General features: G+C 39.6%; 1 protein-coding gene across 3 annotated transcripts; it reads right to left on the bottom strand.

Moving 5' to 3' along the window:
* Positions 1–659: 659 nt before the first annotated feature.
* Positions 660–23,548, bottom strand: LOC149011831 (uncharacterized). 3 transcript variants are annotated; one of them, XM_089160712.1, is made up of 10 exons: positions 23,070–23,159; positions 19,382–19,425; positions 18,825–18,948; positions 12,584–12,701; positions 4,543–5,129; positions 3,626–3,950; positions 3,157–3,424; positions 2,832–2,924; positions 2,232–2,678; positions 660–1,761 (listed from the first exon to the last, which is right to left on the bottom strand). In XM_089160712.1, the coding sequence occupies exons 3-10, from the start codon at positions 18,886–18,888 to the stop codon at positions 1,420–1,422; spliced, it is 2,244 nt and encodes a 747-aa protein (XP_089016838.1). In that variant the 5' UTR covers positions 18,889–18,948; positions 19,382–19,425; positions 23,070–23,159; the 3' UTR covers positions 660–1,419. The 3 variants fall into 3 exon arrangements, with proteins under 3 accessions (XP_089016838.1, XP_089016836.1, XP_089016837.1); XM_089160710.1 differs by having other exon boundaries at positions 663–1,761; positions 23,048–23,548; XM_089160711.1 differs by having other exon boundaries at positions 760–1,761; positions 12,584–12,695; positions 23,048–23,548.
* Between the last annotated feature and the right edge of the window lie 774 nt (positions 23,549–24,322).

Here is a 24,322-nt window from a genome sequence, read left to right as displayed (position 1 = left end):
TATTCTTACAAAGTAAAAATGAAAATGTCCTTCCAAACAAAAAATGAGTTTTTTTTTGTGCAATCTACACTACTAGGTAACTTGATAACCTGTTGATCTATTGCCAAATCAGGTGAACCTGCATGGTTCTTACTCATGTTAGGTGTTGGTCGAATAAAACATAATGATTTATCATTACCTAAAAAGTTGAGCTTGATGGGTTATTGTTCAACATGGTAATTCCGCCCACTTGTTTATGTAATGCGTCAAACTTTTTAGCATCCAATATCCTTTCTTATTGTTTTTCTTCTTCAAACTGCTAAACTTTTTGGTCAACTTTGCAAGTTTGCCATCCAACTCCTTATTTTTTTGGACTTTTGTTAACCCAAAATCCATTGGACTTACTCTAGCTCCACGCAAACATAACCGACCATGGGTATTTGTTCCCAAATGCCATAACAGATTCATTTACCATAATGTTATTTTGATTCTCTTCAGACTCCATGACCAAGTCTGCATCCATCGCTCTCTGATCATTTTATAGTTCTCAACCAAGTTAACCTACATACTTAAGAATCCAATTTGTACACACAAATATTAACTTGTAAATAAATACACGCAATTACTCCAGCTGAATCAGGATCAACAGGAGTATCATCCTTCCTCGTATGATCAACACAGATGTCTCCACACCTTTAGGACACTCCACTATCTAAAGAAATCCAAGAAAAATAATAGCAATTTATATAGAGAGAGCAAACTGCTTTGACACCCCAAAATTGTTAATGCACTGACACCCCCATTTTAAGTTTTAAAAGCATAGAAAAGTCAGTGTTAAGAGTCAAAAAGACCATTATACCCTTCATAATGACCACTATACCCTTCCACAAAAGAGTTCAGACTTCCTAGTAAAATTGAAAAGACCATTATCATTTTTTGTCCCAATATTTTTTTCGTTCCTCTAGCAAATCCAAATAATACTTTCAACTCCCTTCTCCTATAGAACATGTTCAGACTAATCAAACAACATCTAAACAAGAGCCAAATCAAAGGGTCTAGTTCGTGGTGCCATTGAGCTAATAACAATTCCTCAACCAGTTCAACTCCTGAGATACTACATGGATGCCTTCGCGAATCGTTTTCTTTCGTTTAGGCGCTTCTGAAAATTGGCCTATGTCACAAGGTGTCTTAAACTTATCAATTAGGATGACTGATATTCTGCTTTACTGCTGCCCATCAACTCGAGCTACCTCTACCACATCATTTTAATTATGTAGATGATTCTTCTTTTCCTACAGCTACAGTTAATAGTTAATACTACTGCATTGATTAGAAACTTGCACTGCATTAAATAGGAAGTCCATTTAATTTCACAAAACGAAGTAAAACGAACTCCTATAACTAACATCGATCCCCTCTGAGGCATCGTAGAGCTGCTAATCAGAAATTTGTGGCCCAGTTGAGCTGACTAAGCTGAGGTTGCTGATATGGTCCCACTTGAGCCCCAGGTGTTGCTGCAGCCATCCCGACTCCGACATTGCCCCCGATGCCCGAGACCATGTGAGGATTGGCCATGGCAGTAGGTTGCGGAGGATGATACAAGCCAGGGAATTGAAGATGGGATGATTGTGCTGCTGCTGCAGCAGCATTGAAGGAAGCATGGCCCGTATGTGAAGGCAAGTATGTTGCATGGGGCACTTGTCCAGGTACATTATAATATGGTGTCGACTGCAAGCCTGGATGATCTCTTGGGCTCTGAATCCATATTTCAGATGTCTCCGCCTTTCACACCAAAAGAAAAAACAGTGAGTTCACCTCCTCGGCGATTCATTGATACAACAAATACAGAAATGAACACATCTTGAATTACCGTGTGATCAATATGAACATCTAAAATTAATTCAATCACCCCAGAAACAATCACAAACAATTAACAATTATAATCAGTATTTGAACTGATGAATATTAAAAATTCTGTGGAAATCCCTAATAGAGTATAAATAGATGGATGGTCGATCCCAGAGCTGTTCAAACCCTGGACAGCATTGCAGTAGAGTATTTAAAACATGCTATTAGGCCATGCATCAGTTAAGTCGCCGATGGTAATACATATACCGTCAGAAAATGTAGGGAGATTATACTAATATAAGTATAAAACCTAATGGATGTCAAATCATTTTATTTAACAAGATCACTGACCATCTACCACACAAATCTATGAGTTCGCAATGAGATATATAGTACAGTATTACCTGCGGGTTTGGAACATAGACGTTGCCTTCTTTGTACTTGACTCTCATCGAATCATCAAGCCCAGTTGCACTTCCGACTGGTCCAGGGGCATTGACACCATATCCAGCAAGATTTGTGTAGTTTCCAAATGTTGTGGCACTGCCAGCAGGGACAGGCTTATATTGTTGGGAACCATATTTTAGGCCACCAGCACTGAGATGTGAGCTCCCTCCTGGCATCAGCAGATAGTTACTGCCGTTTGAGGGGTGAGGAGCATAGGCAGCATTACCAGAATAACCAGGGACAGCCATTGGTGGGACATACACAGGAGAAAGGAACTGACGGTATGGCATAAAATTTGGAAAATGAGAGACATGAACTTGGGGATACATCTGTGTCAGCGGTTGCTGTTGGACCATTGCAACAGAGGATGAAGGGAGATTGTTGGCTGCGTGCAAACTAAAGGCCTGTAAAGCACAGATTCCATGAAATGCCAACAGAAACCCAAACAAGACAGCAAGGAGCCCTTATGAAGGTAAGCAAAATAGAAGCTTCTACAAGGTAAGTATATATTGACAATGCATGCAAATCGTCAACTAATTTGAGATGCAGAACTGTACCTCGTGAGTAGATGGTAAACTCTGCCCCCGCACATTCTCATCCATGACTGGTCTGAAAAATGGTACATCATAACCAGTCTGTGGATCATATCCCTGATTAGGAAGCCAAAATGAGAGTAAAAATCAAGAAAACAGACAATAAAAATATCCACTAATGGTATGAAAACTGAATTTATTCAAGCATTTAGAAACGAAAGAACAAGTATATCCCTGAGCACAACTATTTTCTTTGAAGATTTAAAACCCTGAGCTCCAAATACAACCATACAGATGAAGTTTAACATTTGAGAACTGAACTTGTCCCCAAGAATGAAGCTGAACTCACCGAAAAATTAGACAATCCATGAGGATCCTGAGGCTGCTGTCGCTCACAAGAAGCGAAAGATGGGCTATTATTGTGAACCAGTCCAATATCTTCATAGCTCTCCAAAATTGGGGGACTTGAAGACTCTCTCTTGTCAGACATTGGCGGCTCAGAAGATGAAACTGATGCCCGAGAATCAGAGATAGAATTAACTTGGTTATCCACCGAATCTATCTGATTTCCACCAGAAACATCCTCACCAGAGGACTCAATAGCTGATGCTGACGGACTGCCAAACAAAGTGGTCATAAATGGCAAGAGTTATTTTTTAAATTACTTTCTTTTCCTTCAAATACCATAAAAGAGTCATAAAGCCATGCATGGACCTAAAACATAAATTATATAATGGTCAATACATTAAGCATTAACATATCCTCACAAAGTCAAGTCATCAACAGACATAATTAACAAACAGCAAGGAACAACCAACCTTGTTGAAGATTCCCCATTTGATTCTTCAGCACCCCCAACTGCTTCAAACCCAGATTCAAAGCCCCTTGTAGAATCAAAGCCTGCTCCAAAGCTGCCAAAGATCAGCTGTGTACGGTCAGCCTCAGCAACACGAAGATGTGATGGTATAATTACATGCTGATTATCAGAAATGTTGACTTGCGACAGCTTGTCCTGGAAGTGTGCTACTTCTGATTTCAACTGAGAAGAATTGTCAGGAGGTGATACAGGAGCGGCAGATCCAATTAATCCAGGACTGGACTTTTGACAGGACTTTGGTTTCCATTCCATGTTTGACTGGGGAGCTGTGCAGGAAGAATCACCATCAAGAGTCATTTAGCTGCTGCCCCAAATTTAAGATCAGCTGACATACCATAACAGAGGACTTCCAACAACGTGCACCACAGTAAAAGCAACTATTTAAGGCAAAAGCTTGATCTCTAGGACATTCATGCGTAGAAAAAATTTTAAAAAATTATTTTCATCACTTCCCAACGAACCCATCAGAATGATGTCTAATCCAACATCCATAGTTAGGACCATTCCCAACATCAAGGGATCAAATAAACACCTACCATGTTAAAAACAAAACATGTCACAGACTCCTATCCACTGGCAAAAGAAAATATGCCTTGCTAGCCATTCAGCTTATAAATGATAAGAACTAAGAAGAAATATAATATAAGACCATACTTATCACAGCCCACCCGTCTAAACCCCCCCCCCCCCCCAAAAAAAAAAAAAAAAAAAAGGGAAAGAAAGAAAGGAAGAGAGAAAGAAAGCGAGAGAGAGAGGGGACAGAATCCCCAAATATACTTCAAAGAGTACCAGAAACAGAATGCATAGGTGGAGAATTACTTGACCAACAAGGATAAGAGTATAAGCACAGCATCTTACCTTTTTGATGACCAACAACTTGTGGATGTGCTTTATGATACTGATTGCCAACGAAAGATCTGTTAACAGCCATGCTAGATATAACAGATTCATTAGCACTTGACTGAATAACAGCAGCAGGTTGAAATGATTCTGTCAATGTAGGATCCTTTCCTGCAACTGGACTTGAGAAAGAATTGCTCACTCCAGATGATTTAACAGAGTTTTCAGAAGGCTGTTTGCGAGCACCAACCACCCCAACTTCACGTCTGATGGCTCCAATGGTAACAGAAGATCTGGAATCTGGAGAAGGCACATGAACTGGGTCTGTAGATGAGGAATAAAGTCCTACTACAGAGTTGTTTGATGCAAATGTTGCAGGGTTATTTTGAGAATCACGAGTCCTCGATCCCTGCACATGTGATGACGTATTTGAAACTGTTGACCGTGCCTCACTAGAAAATTCCTTCCTCAGAGAGCCATTCAAACTAGCAGTTTGAGCATGTCTTGGGCCCAAATCAGATAGCCCATTTAAAGCTTGAGATGGCTTCTGCGACTCCAAATTTTTAGCACCTGAGGGCTGCTGATCTGTCTCAACCACAGCTGAACTGCAGATAACAGAAAAAAACCATCAGCATGTATTGGAAGACTTGATTAAAACCATTAGGTTCAGAAGACAAATGGTAATCAAAAGACCTAATACATAAATGAGACTACCAAAGTTCAACTCCAACAGACTGTTTCCAGTTATAACAAAATACGAGGGTATGTTTTAGAGATCAGAAAGCATCACATACCACATAATGTTACGAAATAGCTAGATTCTCTACAATCTTCCACAAGAGATGCAGATTTGCATGATATCAGAGTCAGTGAACTACTGCAGTTTCTCTTCTTTTCATTTCTTCTCACTCTCTACCCCCCTTGAATAAATAAAAGACACTGCAGAGCATACAACAATATAGACAGTAAATCTAACAATAGTTGAATTGTGAAGTCTGCTCCCAGGATACTCTACCTCATACGCTACTATTTTCTAATGGTATAGATGTTAGACACCAGACAAAATCTGAACACGGGAAGAAAACAAGTTGGATATAAAAACCATAGGAGACTCAGAGTAATGTCACATTGGTGCTATCAGAATACTAGCTCCAACAAAAATCACCTGACCAATACAATACTCGATACCAATTTAAACCTTGCCGTCAGCGACGCTTAGGCAAGACTTTTGAAACAGGTATGTCATTCTCTAAATCTCTGCTTCTCTTCTATCACTTCTCCTTCTCCGATTCTTCTTCTTTTGTCTGTTTTGTCCTTGGATCGGACCTCTATTTTCTTTTTACCGGAAGCTTCACTTATGATCTTCTCTACTCTGTTTTTTTATTTTTTTTGTCCTTCTCTCTCAAATTATGCTGGCTGATGTATTTGACAATCTTCTCTTTGTTTGCATTTTTTTTCTTTCTTTCCCCGCTTCTACTTCACAGCCTCTCGACCTATGCTTCTGCAGTTTTTTTAAGTTTTCACTGGTTCAAACTCCTAAAGGTAATTGATTACAGTCTCAAGAAGGAAAATGCTGATTGCTATGGGAATCAAATAGGGGTGGGATTGGGCTGCCGCTGATTTTTTTTTTTTTTTTTTTTTTTTTTTTGAGCTGCTGCATCGCATGGATAAAGCAGTGAACGGAGAGAGGGAATAGAGGAAGAATAAATTGATGGGGGTGGTGGGATCGTCAGTTCTGATACCAGATGATGCAGGCCTAGTATAGGGTTACAATGGTGTGCAAGAAGAAATAGAGGATAGGGAGAGGAAGAAGGGGAAATAGAATAAGGCGAAGGAAATCTCTCAATAACAAACAGAACTCTTCAATCATTTCAACTTGAAACCTGTATCCTAATACAAAGCTATTAAAAGGAAAATAAAATACAAATCTTAGTTGAATCAAAATCCAAAACAATGTCCTAATCAAAGTCTATCTCACACTTACGTAGAAATAATACAACCAGCAAAAGATTAAAATTTAAAACTGAAATAGACTACTCTTAAGTCCCAACTTTGGTTGGACCAAACCACAAAGGACCAGTTCTTTTGGGGTTGGACCATAACCAGTTGAACCAGTCTGTCATTGCATCACAATGCCAGTGTTCAATCCTTCTTTGAAGGTGAACTGGACTATTTGTACAATCCTAGCTTGATCCAACCCTAAAGCACTCAAGCAATTCGAATAGGTTACTTTAATGGGTGTTGTGAAAGATACCTGTTGTTGAACACTAGGTAATGGCATTGACACATTCTACCAGGCAGTAGTTTCAACTTGCTTAGGCTTACTAATGATCATGAGGCTCTCATTGAGTTGAAGGTATATGGGTATAAGAACAGAAGAATGGCCATGTCCTCCATTTTCAGGGAATCATGGTGGCCAGAAACTTCATAGAACCTGGCTGACCACCTTGCAACCCTGATGACAGAGTTGCTTAGGAAAACATCATAAATTGTCCTTTGCAAGTAACAGGGGAAGTAACATTATGATAAAAGGTTTTCCAAGTTTTTTGCTTTTTGATCTGAGAATATATCTTTTATTCAATAATAGGTTTCAAGAAATAGAAATTCTTTGGTTGCATTATTGTCATCTATTTAATTTCAATCTTAGAGATGCCAAGAACAAAATTAAAAATGGTGGCTTGGCCTTCTGTTGTGCATAACCAGCCATCAATACATTCCACCCAAAGATATTCACATCAAGCAAGAACCACCAAACAGCTATGAGCAACTGAACAAGGCCTGATTTATTATGCTCATCAACTAATGCAATCTCAACAACATTAAAACCAAGCCCACTTCCAGCAAAAACTATCTTGATTAGCCCAAGTACGGGAACTACAAAGGAAGCACTAGTTGATCCTCAACCAATCTAGGACTAATCACATGAGGAGAGATCCTGATTAGGGAAAGAAGGAAGAACCATCAAATCACTAGTCAAATCACTGAACTACGGAAAGGGGATCTTATGTAAATCATTTCCAGGGGTTGTTGATCCCCCTCCATCCCCCCCCCCCAAAAAAAAAAAAACCTAGGGCTCCTAATTTGATCTAGGGGTATTTGGGTAATTTTGCTCAAATTTATGACAATGAGGTATGGGTCCCATCGAGTCCAAGGTGTTGTCTACACATTAGACATATTTTTGCTTTATTTTTCTAATCATAATTTTGCAAGTTATTTAAGAGTATATGAGTCCACTTTAATTTCCTATTTTTAGGACTCCATAACTACTCTAAGAATTTGAATTGGAGTCCTCTAGAGTTAGTTATTTAGGGTTTTTTTTTTTTTTTTTTTTTGTCAAAGTCTTAGTTAAAAGTAGTTATAGTACTAGTTGAGTTGGTTGTGGGTAAGCCAATTGGATTTCTAGTTGGTTTACCAGCTTAGAGTCCTTTTTCTATTTCTTATCTAAGGCTCTAAATAAAGCCCTCCAGCCATATAATCTTCAAGTTGAACTGAACACAATTCTGAGTATGGAGGAAATCCAAGTCATAGTCTTCTTAAGCGGGCCATGGCAGAATTTGAGAGTTATCTTCTTCAATACCAACAAGTTTCCTTCAAACTACAGCAGTCATTCAACACAAACAGCAGCCTTGTTCCTCAATCATGTAAGTACAGCCCCCTAACCTCCCCCATTCCAGACTCTGTTCCCCCTTCCCTAGGTCATGGCACCCTTCCCCCTTCTTTTTTCCCACCCACAAGTCTTCCCCCACCCCTATAACCCTAAATCTGGAAATTCCAGCAACCCTCCCCCTATAGCAGATCATTCCAACCCCTCGCATACCCTGGGGTAGCCTAGGAACCAAGAAAAGAAAAGAAAGAAAGAATTCAAGATCTCTTCATGAATACCAAGAAAGATCAAGATTCAGTCAAGAAACATAGGCAGCCACTTACCTTCATCCCTAGACACCTACAAACCCAACCGCAACCTCCAAGAACCCATTCTCTTTGCCGCAAGACCCTATACCCTTTCTTCCCTTTGCCGTAAGACCCTACAACCTTCCCACCCATGCCGCAAGACCTTAAACCCCCTTAGCCAACCCACCTAGGATGTTGGTGAGCCCTAATTTTCCCTAAGTCTATCTAAACACTTTCTTTCCCACAATCCCATCCCATCTTGGTATTGCTTGATAAATAGAACCCTAATTTTCAACCACAAAACCCTAATATTACTGCTACGAGTACAATAAATGAGGCAATCTTTCTTAGAGAATCCCTTAACATTGCTGGTTCTCAAAGAAAGGAGCCTAGAGTGAACCCAGTTTTAGGGTTTGATTTCTTTGACTAAAAAAACAAAACTTCAGTTTTTAGTTCCAACACCTCAAAACCCTAAAAGTTGGTTTGAAGCATAAATCAACAATTCCAGCAGTCTTCTTCAAGTTCCAGCCCCTCCAAGTAAGTTTCAGCCCATCCCCAAGTTCCTCACACCCCCGCAAGTCTCTCCTTCCCCTCCCCTGCCTCACTGACCATCGCAGCCCCTACCCTCTCTCGCTAGACCCTAAAAACCCTCCCAACCCCATCACAAATCATCCCCGCCCCCTTTCCTGCACTTCCCCATAGCCCTTCCCCTTGTGTCCACAGCTTTCCTTTCTTCTCCTTCTTCCCACAGCTTTCAAAACCTAACCTAAATAGGAATCCCTCATTCCAAGCCCTAAATCCCACTCTTCCACCTTCATTAGAATCACAAAGTCCCCTGTACTCCATCCCTAACCTCAATTTCCCTAGATGTATAATTTTATTACTCTACCTCGAGAGTTAAGATTTTGATATATGGATGGAATTTTGATGACATTTAAGTTATTTGATACACTTTATTTTCATTTATATGTTTGAAAGGTTATATATTACATATTGTGTAACTTTGCATTCCCCAATCCTACAACATTTCAGCTTCATACTTAAGGTAGACTTAGAACTCATACTTACGGTTGTTTTCTCACAATTTCAAAGCCACCAATGTGTTCAAAAGGCCTAAATTAGGCTAACTACCAAGTTTGAGCCCAACTTGAACCTTAAAACCCACCGAGATGCCATTGAGTTGGCCTTAAAAAAAGTCCATATTTTGACTGAGGTCTCGCCAACTAGGTTGAGATCTCGATTTTTGGAAAGGGCGAAATCTCGCTCAAGAGCAAGATCTTGGACCATGATTTAGAGGTCCCAACTTCCAGTAGAAGAACACCCCAACTCATATCAAGTGAAGCTTCTTAACGGCGAGATTCTTGAGGTAAATTTCAGATGTTTGGTGCGTATTAGTCTTCACTATTATTCTAGTGAGGTGTGGTGTGATGTGGTTTCTATGCATGTCATTGATGTCATCTTAAGTATGCCTTGGTTATTTGATAATGATGTAACCCTATATGAGAGGCATAATACACATACCTTTAGGCACCAGGGGAAGAACATTGTATTCCTTCCCTGAGATATTCAAGAGGATAGAAAAAGATCTAGTTGCAAAAATGTTTGTACCCCAACCCCAACCCATAGTGACTCTCACCAAGGAGCTTAAAATTTCTGAAGAACCCACTCAAGAAAGCAATCTAGGTCTGGCTCCACAAAAGGAAAGTAAAGGACCTACATCAGAAGTTCCAATTCATGAAGTTCTATTAGAAGAAGACAGCAGCACCCTGAATGATTACACAATACAAGCCGAATGTGAGAGAAGACCAGTCTTACCCAGTCAAAAGCTTCCTCTAGAAGAAGTGCTAGAGAAGATTAATAAAACTAACTTGGGAGTTGAAGACCACATAGGCAAGGAGTCTCTGCAAAAAAGTGAAGGGACACAACAGCTCTGGGTGGGCTCTTCTAATTTTCAGTCGGGTGCGGAACAAACTATTCCTTCTCCAGTCTACATCTTTAGACACAATAACAAGAATTTTGGAGAGGAAATTAATAGATGGTTTATATTCACAGTACTCTTCAACAGGAATGTTGTCAGCTGACTCCTCCATGTTTCTGGCTATTAAGAATGCATCATAGATGGAACTACGGCTGCTGGAAACCTTCAGTCTAATATCAATTGATGTAAACCACAATCTAGGGTTAGGGGTAAATCCCTAGACTAAGTGGTTGTCCAAGAGTTCCACCAGTAGGTTGAAGGGTTTAGGGCTTCCAATAGGGTTTAAAACCTTCTGAAATTCAGTTCCAGATCTCAAATTAAATAAGAATTGAAATCTCATATTTGAAATTGAAGTTCAAACTCTAATTAGGGTTTCGGCAATGGTTTCAAGAAGGGTCTAGGCTGGATCAGTAGATTAGAAGTGTTGTTCTTAGTATTCTATAGTCCAAAACAGGTTTAGAAAGGTAGGAATGAGGTTTGAGGTGTTTCAGAATTTTCTAATATTTTTTAAAATTCTACAACTTCTTTTTGAAGAAGATGAAGTGCAGGAATCTTTCAAACTCAAAGCATAGGTCACATCTAGAAAAATCGAGGATAGGAATGAAGTATAGGGGATGTTGCGATTCTAATGAAGGTGGAAGACTTCATATTTAGGTTAGGTTTTGAAAGTCATGGGAAGGAGAAGAAAGGGAAGCTTTCGAACAAAAGAGGAAGGCCTACAGGTAGGGGAAAGTGCAGGGAAGGGGGCTGGGACGATATCGAACAAAAGAGGAAGGGCTACAGGTAGGGGAAAGTGCAGGGAAGGGGGCTGGGACGATTTGTGATGGGGTTGGAAGGGTTTTTAGGGTCTAACGAGAGAGGGGAGGGGCTTTGATGGTCCATGAGGGAGGGGAGGGGAAGGGGACACTTGCGTGGGTGTAAGGAAGGTGGGGGATGGGCTAGAACTTACTCGAAGGGGCTGGAACCTGAAGTAGATTGTTGTAATTGTTGATTGATGCTTCAAACCTAATTGAGAACTTGCTTAAATGCTGAAAATCATGCAAGGCTGCTCACAAAGACAACTGCGAGGTCCCCCTCAAAGGAACTCTACCACACTCAGGCAATTAGACCCTCAAAGTTCTAATTCATCAAATCTAAAAATAACTTACAATGGAGAGGCTATTTATAGCCTAATTAGCAAACTCAGACTCAACTTAAGAGTTAAGAGATCCTTATCAGACAAGAATTCTTTTACAACTCTAATTGGACTCTTTAAACACTTACCTAACGGAATCAAATTACTACACGATCTCATACCCTAGATCTGAGATCTATGTTATCTTTAATAACACATGCTAATCAGATAACTTAAGAGTTAAGCAACCCAGTTTAACATCAAACTGGACTTTTTCAAAACACTACTTTGACTCACAATAGAAGACTCAAAACAAATCCTAAACAAACTCAAATTGATTTAATAAAATTTGAAATAATTCTAAATGAATTTTCAGGAGCAAATTATGGGCTAAAATGCCCAAAATACCCCTCTTGTAGGGTTTGGCCAGCCTATGGAGGCTTCATGGATCCATCCCGAGGGCCCCACTTAGGCTTTTGGACAGGGGTCCCTATGTTCACATCACTATGATTTGAATTGCATTAGGCTTAGGAAACTCCAAGTGGGGGGGGGGGGGGGGGAAGAGGAGTTAGATTTTAGAACCTTGATATAAATATATGTACCCTGCACCATGATAATATTGATTGATTCGAATAAAAGTTGAGTCTTCTCAAGTGGTATGGCACTATAATTGTTTCTGAGCTGTTAACTGTGACTGAGGTAAATTCTCAGGTCTCCAGCTTTAGTCCCATTGATTTCTGTTATTCTTCTCTGCTTGCTTTTAGACACCTACTATACAAGTGCCAATTGAGTAGAAATTCTTTCCCAAAAGCTGTGCACCTACTATAATTACTAATTCTAAGGTCTCCCATTGAAAAAATCTTCAAAATTTAATAGTAGCATAACTTCTCAAAAGTTCAAATCCGAATGAATAAATCAAGATTACCAAATAGTTCTGACAATTCCAGCCTCACATAATAAAGAAGCATGCATGAGCTAGTAAATAACACACTTCTCAACTAGCGCATAAAATAATTCAGTCTCTAAGGTATTAAGATTATTGAGCTATACAACAAAGATATTAGGTAAGAGCAAACCTCTTCAATGAAGCAGCCGGAATAATTTGCTCATTGATGGAAGTTTTCCACCCCCGGTTTGTATTTTGATTCACTCTATTGTCCCTCACAATACGGAACATCCGACTAACTCCTGCATCTTGCAATGTCAAATCCGTTAATAGGAAAACCAAGAAAAACAACCAGCATACAGCAAGTGATTTGAATGGGACGGAAAGACCTAGAACACTACAAGATATGAGCAACATATCAAATTACATTCTTCTCTTTAATTCAACAACTCCTTTATTAAGAACAAAACATGGGTAGCACAGGACAGACAACAAGAATACAACAACAAATAACATGTTTTTATGAAAAGATAAGGACCAGTATACAGATCCAACCAATTCATATCAATTAGAGACTAGTTTGAGCAACTGATACCAAAACATGGATCCCCACCACCACCGACATATTCATGATGGCATCTCTGCTCTTGCTCCATGTATGAAGCTCGACCTTCAACTGGACCCTAATATGCCACATAAAGGTGTCTACAGAGATTCCAAATTGTTACCAAGCACCTAGCAGGCATGGATAATTCAAACATCCTTCAAAATTCAATTAGAGGACATTTTAGTAGGTGGAATACCCATGCCTGCTAGATCAAACATCCATCAAAATTCAATTTTAGGAAATTTTAGTAGGGGAATACCCAAGCACTAACAAACTGTAGGTTACAGGTTGTCGAGATGCAGAAGAGAAGGATAAATACAGCCACAGTCATCCCATGTGGACCTAGGTTGGCCTTTCATTTTGTCCTTTTTTTTAGTACTTCTAGAAATCCTACTAAGAATGTAATATTAAAATAATTTCAATGGTGTCAATGGACAAGGCAATGCACACTATAAAGCAAATGTAATCAGATTCTTTTGATGTAAAGTGAAGAAATATATTTTTGAAAATGACTCTCCTTATCTTGATGATTCAAACCTAAACATACCGTCCTTCCCTTCATTCCATAACCAAGTCTTCCAGCATTCAATTTATCTAATTGCTTTTTGAGTGGTCAACTGATCAATTTGATCGGACACATTTTCATGCATCAATTTCTGTGACACTTTTATTTGAAAATAAAGGATTTTCATGGCTGCAGTTTTTTTTCCCTTTTCTGTTTGCTACTTCTTTCAATCACCAAAGATCAACCTATCTTTAAGTTCTTCCAGCTTCTAATACGTCAACTGGAACAGTTCATGCAATAATCAACTTGTCCTGCATCAGAATTTGAGAATGGTGTGATGAAACTATTAACCTTCCACTGGAAAAAATTGACTGCAAGACTAGCCCCCAAGGGAGTGAGGTATTAGCATCATCGAGCAGTCCTTACTCCTTACCATCCTAATTTCAAGCATATATGTGGTGTATCTGGAATCCTTTAAAAAATTTAGATATTGCATTAAGAACAATTATCCAAAATTACTTATGAGAAAATCTATTTTGGTGAGGAAATACCATTTGGTAATACCCATATAAATGAAAGAAAAAAAAATTGGGTGGGGGATAATAGGAGTAAAACCTACCCGGCAAAATAATGGCTCAAACCCCCACTCAGCCCATCACTATAATTGTTGATGGCATGGGCGGAACTCATGCAAATCGATTAGCAGATCTGCCAGAGGTGGGGGCTTCTATGAGGATAGAAGGAAAGATAATGCTAGCAATGAAGCCATAAGGATGATGTGAAGGGCAAAGTAATGAAGAATAGAAAGAGAGGAAAGAGAAAAAGCGAGTGATAGGCTTGACTCACTAAAACAGCAAGTAATTAAACCCAACCCACAAGGACTGTGGCAGATAATGTCCTGCAACAAGAGAAGACTAGTGGGTGAGGAACTGAGCTCAGATAAAGCCCAAGTCCTGGTTGAGTAGATAACTACGTTTGAAATTGTACCACAGAGCTTGATGGTAATCTAGGGATCAAAAGATGCTAGCAATTGAAAGAATAAAAATATAACAAAGGGAGACAGATTTAGAAACAACAAATAACTAACAAACCACCCATTCTATCAACACCAAATTGAGTTACGATTTTCTTAATGAACCCAAGGATTTCAGTGAGAGTGTTACGGGTCGCTTCAACAAACTTATCAAATATTGTTTTATTCTTCTCAATCCTAGCATCAAATCTTTCAAACCCCGCTTCAAACCTGTCATCACGTCTTTTCTAATTTTCCGCCAGCTCAAGATAATAGCTAATGTAACTCAGTGTTGGTGACGTGAACTGACATGATTAATATCACTTCAAAAAAGCAAGGAATGAGATAGGGAAGAGACAGAATGTTCCCATGACCTGCCTCTGGCACCACTATGATGCAAACTTGCTCGAATAGACCTGTAGGTTATAGGGACTCTAGGGCTAGACCAGAATTCCAGGCCAAAACTAGGGTTCCGATTAGGGTATGAGTGGCTGTTCCCCCATTGGTTCTTAATAATTGCCCTCTAGTTCCTTGTTTGGGGTTTGGCTTGTTTGATGGGATATTGATGGTTAGAGATAAAAGGAAACACAGGGTATCAAGGGTACTTAGCCCATCCCCTGGAAGGTTGATAAACACCTTAAGATGTGTAGATCTGAATGGGATGAATGCTTAAGGGAATGGGATAAAACTTGAAAGGAATTTATATTTTGTTCCATAGAACAATCTTTTCAAGTGTCAATCATTTTGGAAGGGTGAAATGGGAGATATTCTGGTTTCTTGATTTTGGAGGGAAATAGGATGAGAATAACAAGGATGGACAGACCTAGACCTAGGATTCAGTAGGTTTGTTAAGGCTAAAATTAGGATTGAAGGCCACTAGGGTTAGGGGGATGATGTTCCTAAAGTTTGGGACAGATCTAACCTTGAATTTCCGGTCTCTAGAAAAGTTAGAAAATTCAAGAAAATAGGAAGAAGAAAAAATGTTACAGGAGATGAGGATGATGGGTATAGGCTATGCGACGGAATTCCAATGGATTGTACAGTTAATTTGGATTGGAGATAGGTTTTAATATCTGAGGTTTAAAGAAAATGAGGTAGAAAGAAAAGAGAATTTACGGTTGGGAAATTTAAAAGGTTAGAAGAAGAATTGGGCCTGGGGAAGATTCAACTTAGGGCTTTAGGAAAGAATAGCAGGTTGAATTGTTGATAAGAAGAGAAATTGGATTAGAGAGATGGGGTTTTTTTCTTCTCTTTCTTTCTTTCTTTCTTTCTTTCTTTTTTTTTTTTTTTTTTTGGGGGGGGGGGTGCTATGTCATTGTACCACTTTTTTGGTAGATGTCATTGTACCTCACCAGCAACAATAAACAAAACTCAAAATTTCAATTCAACAATTCATGCTCAACTAAACAATTACATCTATATTTAAATCCACAATGGGCCGATGGCTAATACCAGCAACAATAAACAAAACATAGAATTCAGTTTCATCAATTCATGGCTCAATTGAGTTACATCTATATTCATAGCCACATTGGCTGACATAGTTTCAAACTCCAATTAGGACTCATAATAGCAATAAACTCCTATGCTGGAAAGTAAAGGCCTAACGCAATCCTTAACCTATTAAGCAACCTAAATTGACTAGTGATTCGAAATAATAAATGGAATACACTTAAAATACAACTCATAGCCAAAATAATGAAATAAATCCTGCTTTCCTTTTTCCTACCCATCTTTTAGGCCCATTAAACTGGCCAATTACAAAGTAACCCCAAGGAATTAAAGGCCAAAAACATATATATGACCCAGTCCTAGATTATTCTTAAGGAAGGAAGTGCAATTTGGTGATGACTGTATTAGATTAGGAGTCGTTTTATAAGTAAAATTACGAATCTGAGGTCTATATGCATGTAATGCATTCCTTATCGATAGGGGAGATTTTATTAATAAATATGACTTCTAAAAGAGTTTTGAGGCTGTTCAGCAACGCAAAGGGGATTGCTATCCCATTTCAAATTTATTCTCTTTTCTTCTTCTCATTCCTTCCCTAAAATCTTCCACCATTGTTCAAGCTAGTATTTGAGATGATATTCGAAACGAGTAAATTGAATAATTCCCAAACTCAATTCTTCTTTGAATCTCCAATAACCCAAAAAGCATATTACCCCTCATTTTCTATTTTCGTTTTCCCTGAACCCTAGACATTAAAGCCCATCTCCCACTCAAACTAACCATTTAATTTAACAAGGGTCAGCACGCCATAGGAGACACAAAAATTGGGCCCAAAACAGCCCCCTAACAATGTGGCAGCCAGGGCTGGTTGAATGCCCTAAAGGGTATTTTGGTCTTTTAAGACCCCTCCTCGGCGTCTCATGAGTTCAGTTAGGTTCCTTATGTTGTCAGGAGTCGGGAACATAGTATGAAATTTCGCAGAACTTCGCCAAAATTTCACCTAGGTAAGCACCAAAACCAAATAGGCCCCGAAATGAAAAAGTTCAATATCTTGGCGAAATCTTGCCAAAATTTCACCAAAATCTCAAAAAAAATCCAAGGGGTTGTACCATACACTCATGGCTATGGATATGGTGGTTGGTGGAGCATATGGTGGTCCGTCTGCTGATTCCAGTAGCATGTCTGCAAGCTTCCCTATCCATCCTAGGGTAAGTATGGGACTCTCAAAACCAAACCCTAAGGATTTGTTATAACCCTAACATCATCCATCCATCCAATTTATCCCCAACCAATTTAGGTTTTGTTAACCCTAAACCTTTCTCAAAACCCTAATCTTCCAAAATTTCACCATCAAACCCATCCCATTTACATTTGCTAAAATCTTTAATTCCCAAGGTTGGTTCTTTATTTGCCAGCACACAGAGAAGAGGATTCTAGAGGAACCCTAATTTTAGTGAACTAATTGCACATCTAAAAACCCTAAAATGTAGGTTACATCACCCAGCCCCTGGCCCCCTACCCCCTTCGCAGACATTTTACCCTTCGCCTAGGACCTTACAGCCGAGGCCCCTTTCATCCTAGACCCTTCCCTGCCACCCCAATCCCAAACTTCAAGACCCTCATTCCCCCAACCCTAGCAACCTTCCATCCAAAATACCCTAACAGCCCAGCCAAATCCTAGATCTACCCATCCTTGTTATTGTCAACTATTTTCCCTCCAAAATCAAGAAACCAATGTCTTCCAAACCACCACTCCAAAATCATTGAAAATTGAAGAGATTATTTTAAGGAACAACATACAAATTCCTTTGAAGTCCCCTAAATTTTCAACCCATCTCAAATCTACTCTATATCAAGGAATTTTTCAACCTCCCATGGGATGGGCCAAAGTATCCTTCATTCCCTACATATCCTTCTATCCTTGACCATCCGTATTCCATCAAACCAAACCAAACCCCAACCACGGAATTAGAACACAATTTTAGAACCAATTGGGAAATAACCACTCAAACACCCTAATCAAAACCCTAGTTTTGCATCTGGAATCCAAGTTTAGCATCAAGATCCCTGAAGCTGCAGCCCTATTCTATCAAGGCCGCCTCACAAAGCAAATTCATTGCCTACCAAAACTATGAGGTTAGGCTTTAAGGCCCTCACAATATAAAGGAGGGTCTAGTCTTTCCAAAGTGAACTAACAGAAAAACCACTAAAAAGATGTTGTAGAGGTGTCTTGTACAACAATGAAAATAAAATAAAAAACCAAAGATATTACTAAAAGGATGTACAGAGTGCACAAGACTCCTACCATTGTGGAGTCTAGTGAACATAGTAATATACCAAGCCTTGCTCCAACTTTGAATAGAGGGTGCTTCCCCACTCAAACCCACAAACACTAGCAAAATGGAATAGCCTGAGGTCGTTACAATTGCACCTAGGTCCACCATCTAAAACAAAGACACTAATAAGTAACCAAAACAGAAGCTAACTACCTAACACCAAACAATCGGGATTACAGACTCAAAGTAAATGGGGGAAAAAAAGAACCAATTAGTTTTGGTTATGTTATTTCTTTATTTACTTTGACCTAATATACTCTCTGCGGAATCTGGAATGTATCATCAAGTTGGGAAAAAAAAAGGGGGGGGGGGAGAAACCAGAAAGGGAGAAATGAAGCTTGAAATGACTAACCAACGGAATACACTCATAATTTCTGGCATTCATCAACTAGTAGATGAATATGTTATATCATCAAGCAGCAACAACACAAAGGCAAGAAGATAAATCAGAAAATATGTTGAATTGTGGAGGAGAGGATCAAAAGAATGTAGAAAATAATTGCTAAGATTCTCAATTACCTGGGCCATTTCGAGTGTAACCCTTACGAATGTTATTACGGTCTAAAACTGGTGAAGGCATCATCCCTTTATCAACATGAACAGGATGTGATCTGATCTCTATGGAACTCCCATAACCTGTGTTCTGAAATCACAAATACACATATTTCCAAGGCAAACTTTACATTTTGAAGATGAAGTCTAATCTGAAGAAACTTAAATTCAAAATCAAGTTTGTCAGACACACAAGCTACAAAGATGCGAAAACTCCTGAAAATCCATGCCAGCCTCAGAGTTAAACTACTTGGGGGCCGAAATTCTGAGAATCTATCATTAGCTTTAAGCAGCCTATTTGGAACAAATAACAGATTATGCAACCACGGAACTTCAAAATGATAAGTTCCTCCTTGACATCTCTAGGCTTCATGAGGTTCAAGTCATGAGGAAGAATTAAGGAAGCTTCGAATTTGTAAAAAAAGAAAGAGACATTAAATGTATGATATCTAATCAAGAAGACAAGACACTATCCATAAATAAATGGATTAACACTTTATATTCAAAGACCAGTTAACATGTACCTCTTTCTTCTTGTCTTTTTTCCTCTTCACCTCATGAAATGGATCTGAGCACAGTAAGAACGCATAAGGTGTACAGAAGCTTGAAAGCAGGAAGATGCTAAAAAATGTAGAAAATTGCATAGGCAGTAGATTATGGAAACATAATATGAAAGGAAATTGGACAATATTCTAGGTGCATAACGATCATCAACCAACAAATATACAGGGTACCAGAAAATGGACAAGTAACAATACTCTTTCAGGAAAAATAGAGAGAAAAAAAAATCATGAGAACATAGATGGACCTGCAATACCAAGACAGTGCTATAATATAAGAAACTAATTAAAGCAGATTCAAAAAGAAGGTAACCTAAGATATGGAGTAAGAGAACGAGAACATATCTTCGGTTGAATCCAACCTTCTTTTGCCTCATCCCTACAAAACCTTGTGCCACTTCCCTTTCCGACTTCCGGCCCATCTCTCTTTGGCTCTTTGCAACTTCCTCTACAAATTCATTGCCAAAGTTTTGGCCAACCGCATTCAGCTAAAACCAATCTGCCTTCATTGTCAGTAGGAGCATTTCTGATAATGGTCTCCTTTGTGCTGTGATTGTTCACGGCTTCGACTGCTCCTCTCATTCCCCAACAGCCCTCCTCAAATTGACCTCCACAAAGCCTTTGACTTCATCCATGAGGTCCTAACCTCTATGGGTTCTCTCCCACCTTTGTCTGTTGATTGGAATGTGCATTTTGTCCACCCATTTCTTGATGATCACCAACAGTTCTCCGGTCGGTTTCTTTTCCTCCATAGTGGGTGTCCGCCAAAGTTGCCCCCTTTTCTCCCTTGCCCTCGAGCCCCTCTCCCGTATCATCCAAAACTAACCATCGCCTCATCTCCCCAATTCTCGAGTGCAAAGCCATTAATCTCACCCACCTTAACCTCATAATCTTCTGCAAAGCTAACCATTCCTCTATCTCCTCCATCCTCTCCTCCCTCTCCCTCTTTGAGTCCCTCTACGATCTTCGTGTGAACTTGCAAAACATCCCTTCTCTTGACTGGTGTCTCTAACTCTACCATAACTGCTCTTCTACAGCTCACAAAGTTCTCCCTTGGATCCTTCCCTGTCTCCTACCTTGGTCTCCCCCTCATGCCAAGTTGCCTCACTTATCACCATTTTTCCCCATGCTTGACCAAATACGCAAGAAGCTCCAACTTTGGAAAGGCAAAATTCTTTCATATGCTGACAGGATGGTCCTAATCAAATCGATCCTCCAATCATCATACCTCTATTGGTGTCGCGTCTTCTCCCTCCCCAAAGTCACAATTCATGCCATGGAATCCCTATTTTGTGCTTTTCTTTGGAAAGGTCAAGATTCACCAAAATTCCTCCACCCCATTAGTTGGTCTTCAATCTAGCTTCCCAAATCTAAGGATGGTCTCAATTTCCAAAGGACTTGAGACTACAATTGTGCTGGCTTGCTTAAGCTCATTTAGAAAATCTCTTCCAAGCATGATTCCACTTGGGTCAACTAGATCTACTCTTATCTACTACACAACGACTCCATTTGGATTGTCTCTCTTCCTCCTAAACCCTTCCTAGGTCTGGAGGAAGCTACTCCTTCTCAAACCCCTTACCCTTCCTGCTATAACCACTCGAATTGTTGATGGAGCATCTACTCATTTATGCCTAGACCCCTGCTACCCCTTGGGTATTCTCCACAATCTCCTGAGGCCTCACCAAGTCTATGCTTCCAGAATCCCCAAAAACTCCCTCCTCTCAGATTTCCTAACTAGCAATTCTTGGATCCCCCCCTCTGCCTTCCCTTTCGAGTCTCACTTAAGTCTATTCTAATCTTCCCTCTATTCTCTCCCTTCCTTGTGACTGTGTTAAATGGCTTCCCCCTCCCTTTCGAGTCTGACTCAAGTCTGGTCTAATCTTCCCCCCCATTCTCTCCTTTCCTTGTGACTGCGTCAAATGGCTCCCCTCCCCCTCTGGCACCTCCTCTACGTGAAGCTTCATCCACCCTTTCCCCCCCCCCCCAATTGTCGAGCACTCCTTGGTTTGGTTCAAGGCCACATCCCCCATCACGCTTTCTCTACCTAGAGAGCCTTTACCTTTGTCTGCCTACCAATCCTTCCTTATTCACTGACACGTAAAGGTTAACCCAAATTGCATCATGTGTTTGAATGGCACTAAAGAAGTAGAGTATCTCTTCTTCTCCTACCCCTTCTCTAGCTCCTAATGGGAGAAAGCTATTGTCTCCATTTGGCCCCACTCCAGACGCTCGTTTGGGTTTTCTAGGGACTAGATTTGGTTCTCAAGGCACTTCCCTAGTACTAATATTTGTGATATGGTCGGCAAATTGGGGTTCAACGCGTTCATCTCACTTATGGTGGGAGCAGAATATCAGAAAATGAACCTCCACTTCTAGATCTATAGACACGATTTGGAAAGACACCTGCTTTGGTTTTTTTAACGAGACTCTAGTGCTTTCCCCAACTGTAGTTCATGACACTCCAAGGAACAGGACTATTATTGTTTCCTAGAGTTTAGATTCTTTTTTGTCAACTAGTAGGTTGTAATCTCCTCCTTCTTCTTGTTCCTTCTTGTCTTTTCTTCTCTTGTACATTCTTTCTCCCCCCCCCCCTTCCAGGGCTTTGGTTAATGATTATTATTCATATCATCCAAAAAAAAAATAGCCTAGACAATTGCACCCAGAAAAGACAAGGGGTTGTGGAGAAGTCCCAAAATATTAGACTCAGATCTTTAACTTACCAGCACATGAATGAATAAGCCAAAAGCAACTGCAATTTGAACTATTCATACAAGAAGACAAAAGTTATGCCTCCAAATATGACAGTAATCAGTAGAAGGAAAATATGGAGAATTCCAAACTGTCATTGACCCATCTACATCTACTTCGCTTGAACTTCTGATCTAGATGTGGTAGACTTCCCGATAACGAATGAACTTAGAGCAAATCAAAATGTCAGAGATGAACTACCAAGAAAGGGAAATTTTGTGCAAAAAACATGACATTAGAGCAACGAGTTATACACTAAACTGCCCTTTTACACCGCACAACCTTTTACACCCATTGACACTTGTTTTCTGACTGCCCAAGAAGCCGAGATAGGGGCTATAGAAACCACTGAATCTATAAAGGCATTCTTCGGTAGTAACATTCTAATAGTAAAATGCCCTCTATTAACACTTCAAATCTCTATTAAAAATATTGGAGCAAAAAATACTAGAGTTGCCGCAACACGTTGAAAAAAACAATTACTAATGGTTCGCAGCACGTTAAGGAATAAGAAGAAAAAAATCCTACTTCCGGCTTCAAGTAAAACATATCACCAAACTAGTAACCATTAAACAATAAGGGGCTTGAAGGAAAGCCCCATAGGATTACCATGGCGCATTGAAAAGAACCATGCAAACTGCAGTTGAAAATTCAAACTTAACCACTACTTTAACATCAACCCACCAAACAAACACCTAAAAACCAATCGAAATAGTGAAATAGTGAAATAGTGAAATGTGAAAAGCTACTTCAGAAGCAATGACCCTGAAGTTAATCACCTAGGTTAAACTCAGCTTACTCAACAAAAAAAAACACAACCCCAACATAAAACTCAAAAGCACACATAAAGAAAGAGTAAGTTAACTATCTACAGAATTTAACCTTGATTCAACAGTTTCTGTACCGTCTCGTTAGGGTCCATGTTGGTTTCCTTAAGCATGAGATAGATATCGGAGTCAGTGTGATACCCCACAATTTCTTTGATTGATTCGATGGTTTTCCGGACGCGAACAGAGATGATTTGAGTCCCACCGTCGAGCCGTGACCCGGAGACCATCTCCGCACGGAGAAGAACAAAACGGATTCAGAAATGAAAAACACAACAAATAGTGGACGGGGAAAGAGGGAGAATGAGTAAAATAAAATCTTCGATCGGATAAGAAAGATGAACAAGGAAGAGACGGAGTAGACGACGAAGAGGCCACAGAACGATCTCTGAAGTAGAAGGAAAAACCCTTGGGTATGCTTCGGAAACCTCCCATAAAACCCGCGAACACGGCTTTAACAGGGTGAGAGGGAAAGAAGAAATAGTCCCGATGATAAAGGGTTTTGAAATCTTTTCAAGCTCGTGGCGACTGGCGACTGCTTTGAGCTTGTGTGAACGTAAAACGTAAAATATATCATCCGCTGTGCGGATCTGGCTCTTTGGCATAGCAGTTCATTTCCGTAAAATGACACGTGTAAAGTACCAAACCATTGGTGGAGATTGGACAGTAAATTTCCAGTGAAACAAACTTGTTTAACCCAATGTCACTGAAATGGTTTTTTTTTTTTTTTTTTTTTTTTTTTTAATATCTCTATCTCCATCCCCAATTTCCTTATATAAAAAGGGTCTTTGTATTGAAAAACATAAACCCATTTGAGTGTCTGTGGGGGTAGACAAGTTTGTTTAGTTGCAACTTTTGAAGGAATCGATCTAGTTATCTTGCATGAATTGAACTTCACGAATGCTTTTCGAGCTTGATGAACTACTTCTAGGGGAGTCCATTTTTTTCCATTGAAGATCAAGTCATTCCTAGCCCTCCACAAGTACCAGCACGTAAATGAACATATTCCTGCAATATGCTTCTTCCATTCTTGTGATATGGGGGGATGTGTAGACCATGAAAGAATGAGTTGATAGATGGTTGTTTGGCGAAGGGGGGTGATTGAGAGGTCAGTTACAAACTACATCTGCTACATTCAATGTTAATTTCAATTCCTCTTTTAACAAGGCATAATATTGTACTTAGACCCTGAGCACATCCTTTTTCATAATAATTCCTTAATCTCTAGGGTGGTGCTACAATTCGAGATTTTTCTCCATGCTCCAAGTGGGACTCTGAGTGAAGAAGGTTGAATATGTTGGTTATCTTCCCTTTCCTCACATAATCGGTG

The sequence above is a fragment of the Hakea prostrata genome, chromosome 7 (genome assembly GCF_041222555.1).
Source record: "Hakea prostrata isolate BN-2017 chromosome 7, UWA_Hpros_2, whole genome shotgun sequence".
Lineage (NCBI taxonomy): Eukaryota > Viridiplantae > Streptophyta > Magnoliopsida > Proteales > Proteaceae > Hakea > Hakea prostrata.
The sequence above is the reverse complement of the archived record's forward strand: the minus strand, read 5'-3'. Positions and strand labels throughout refer to the sequence as shown.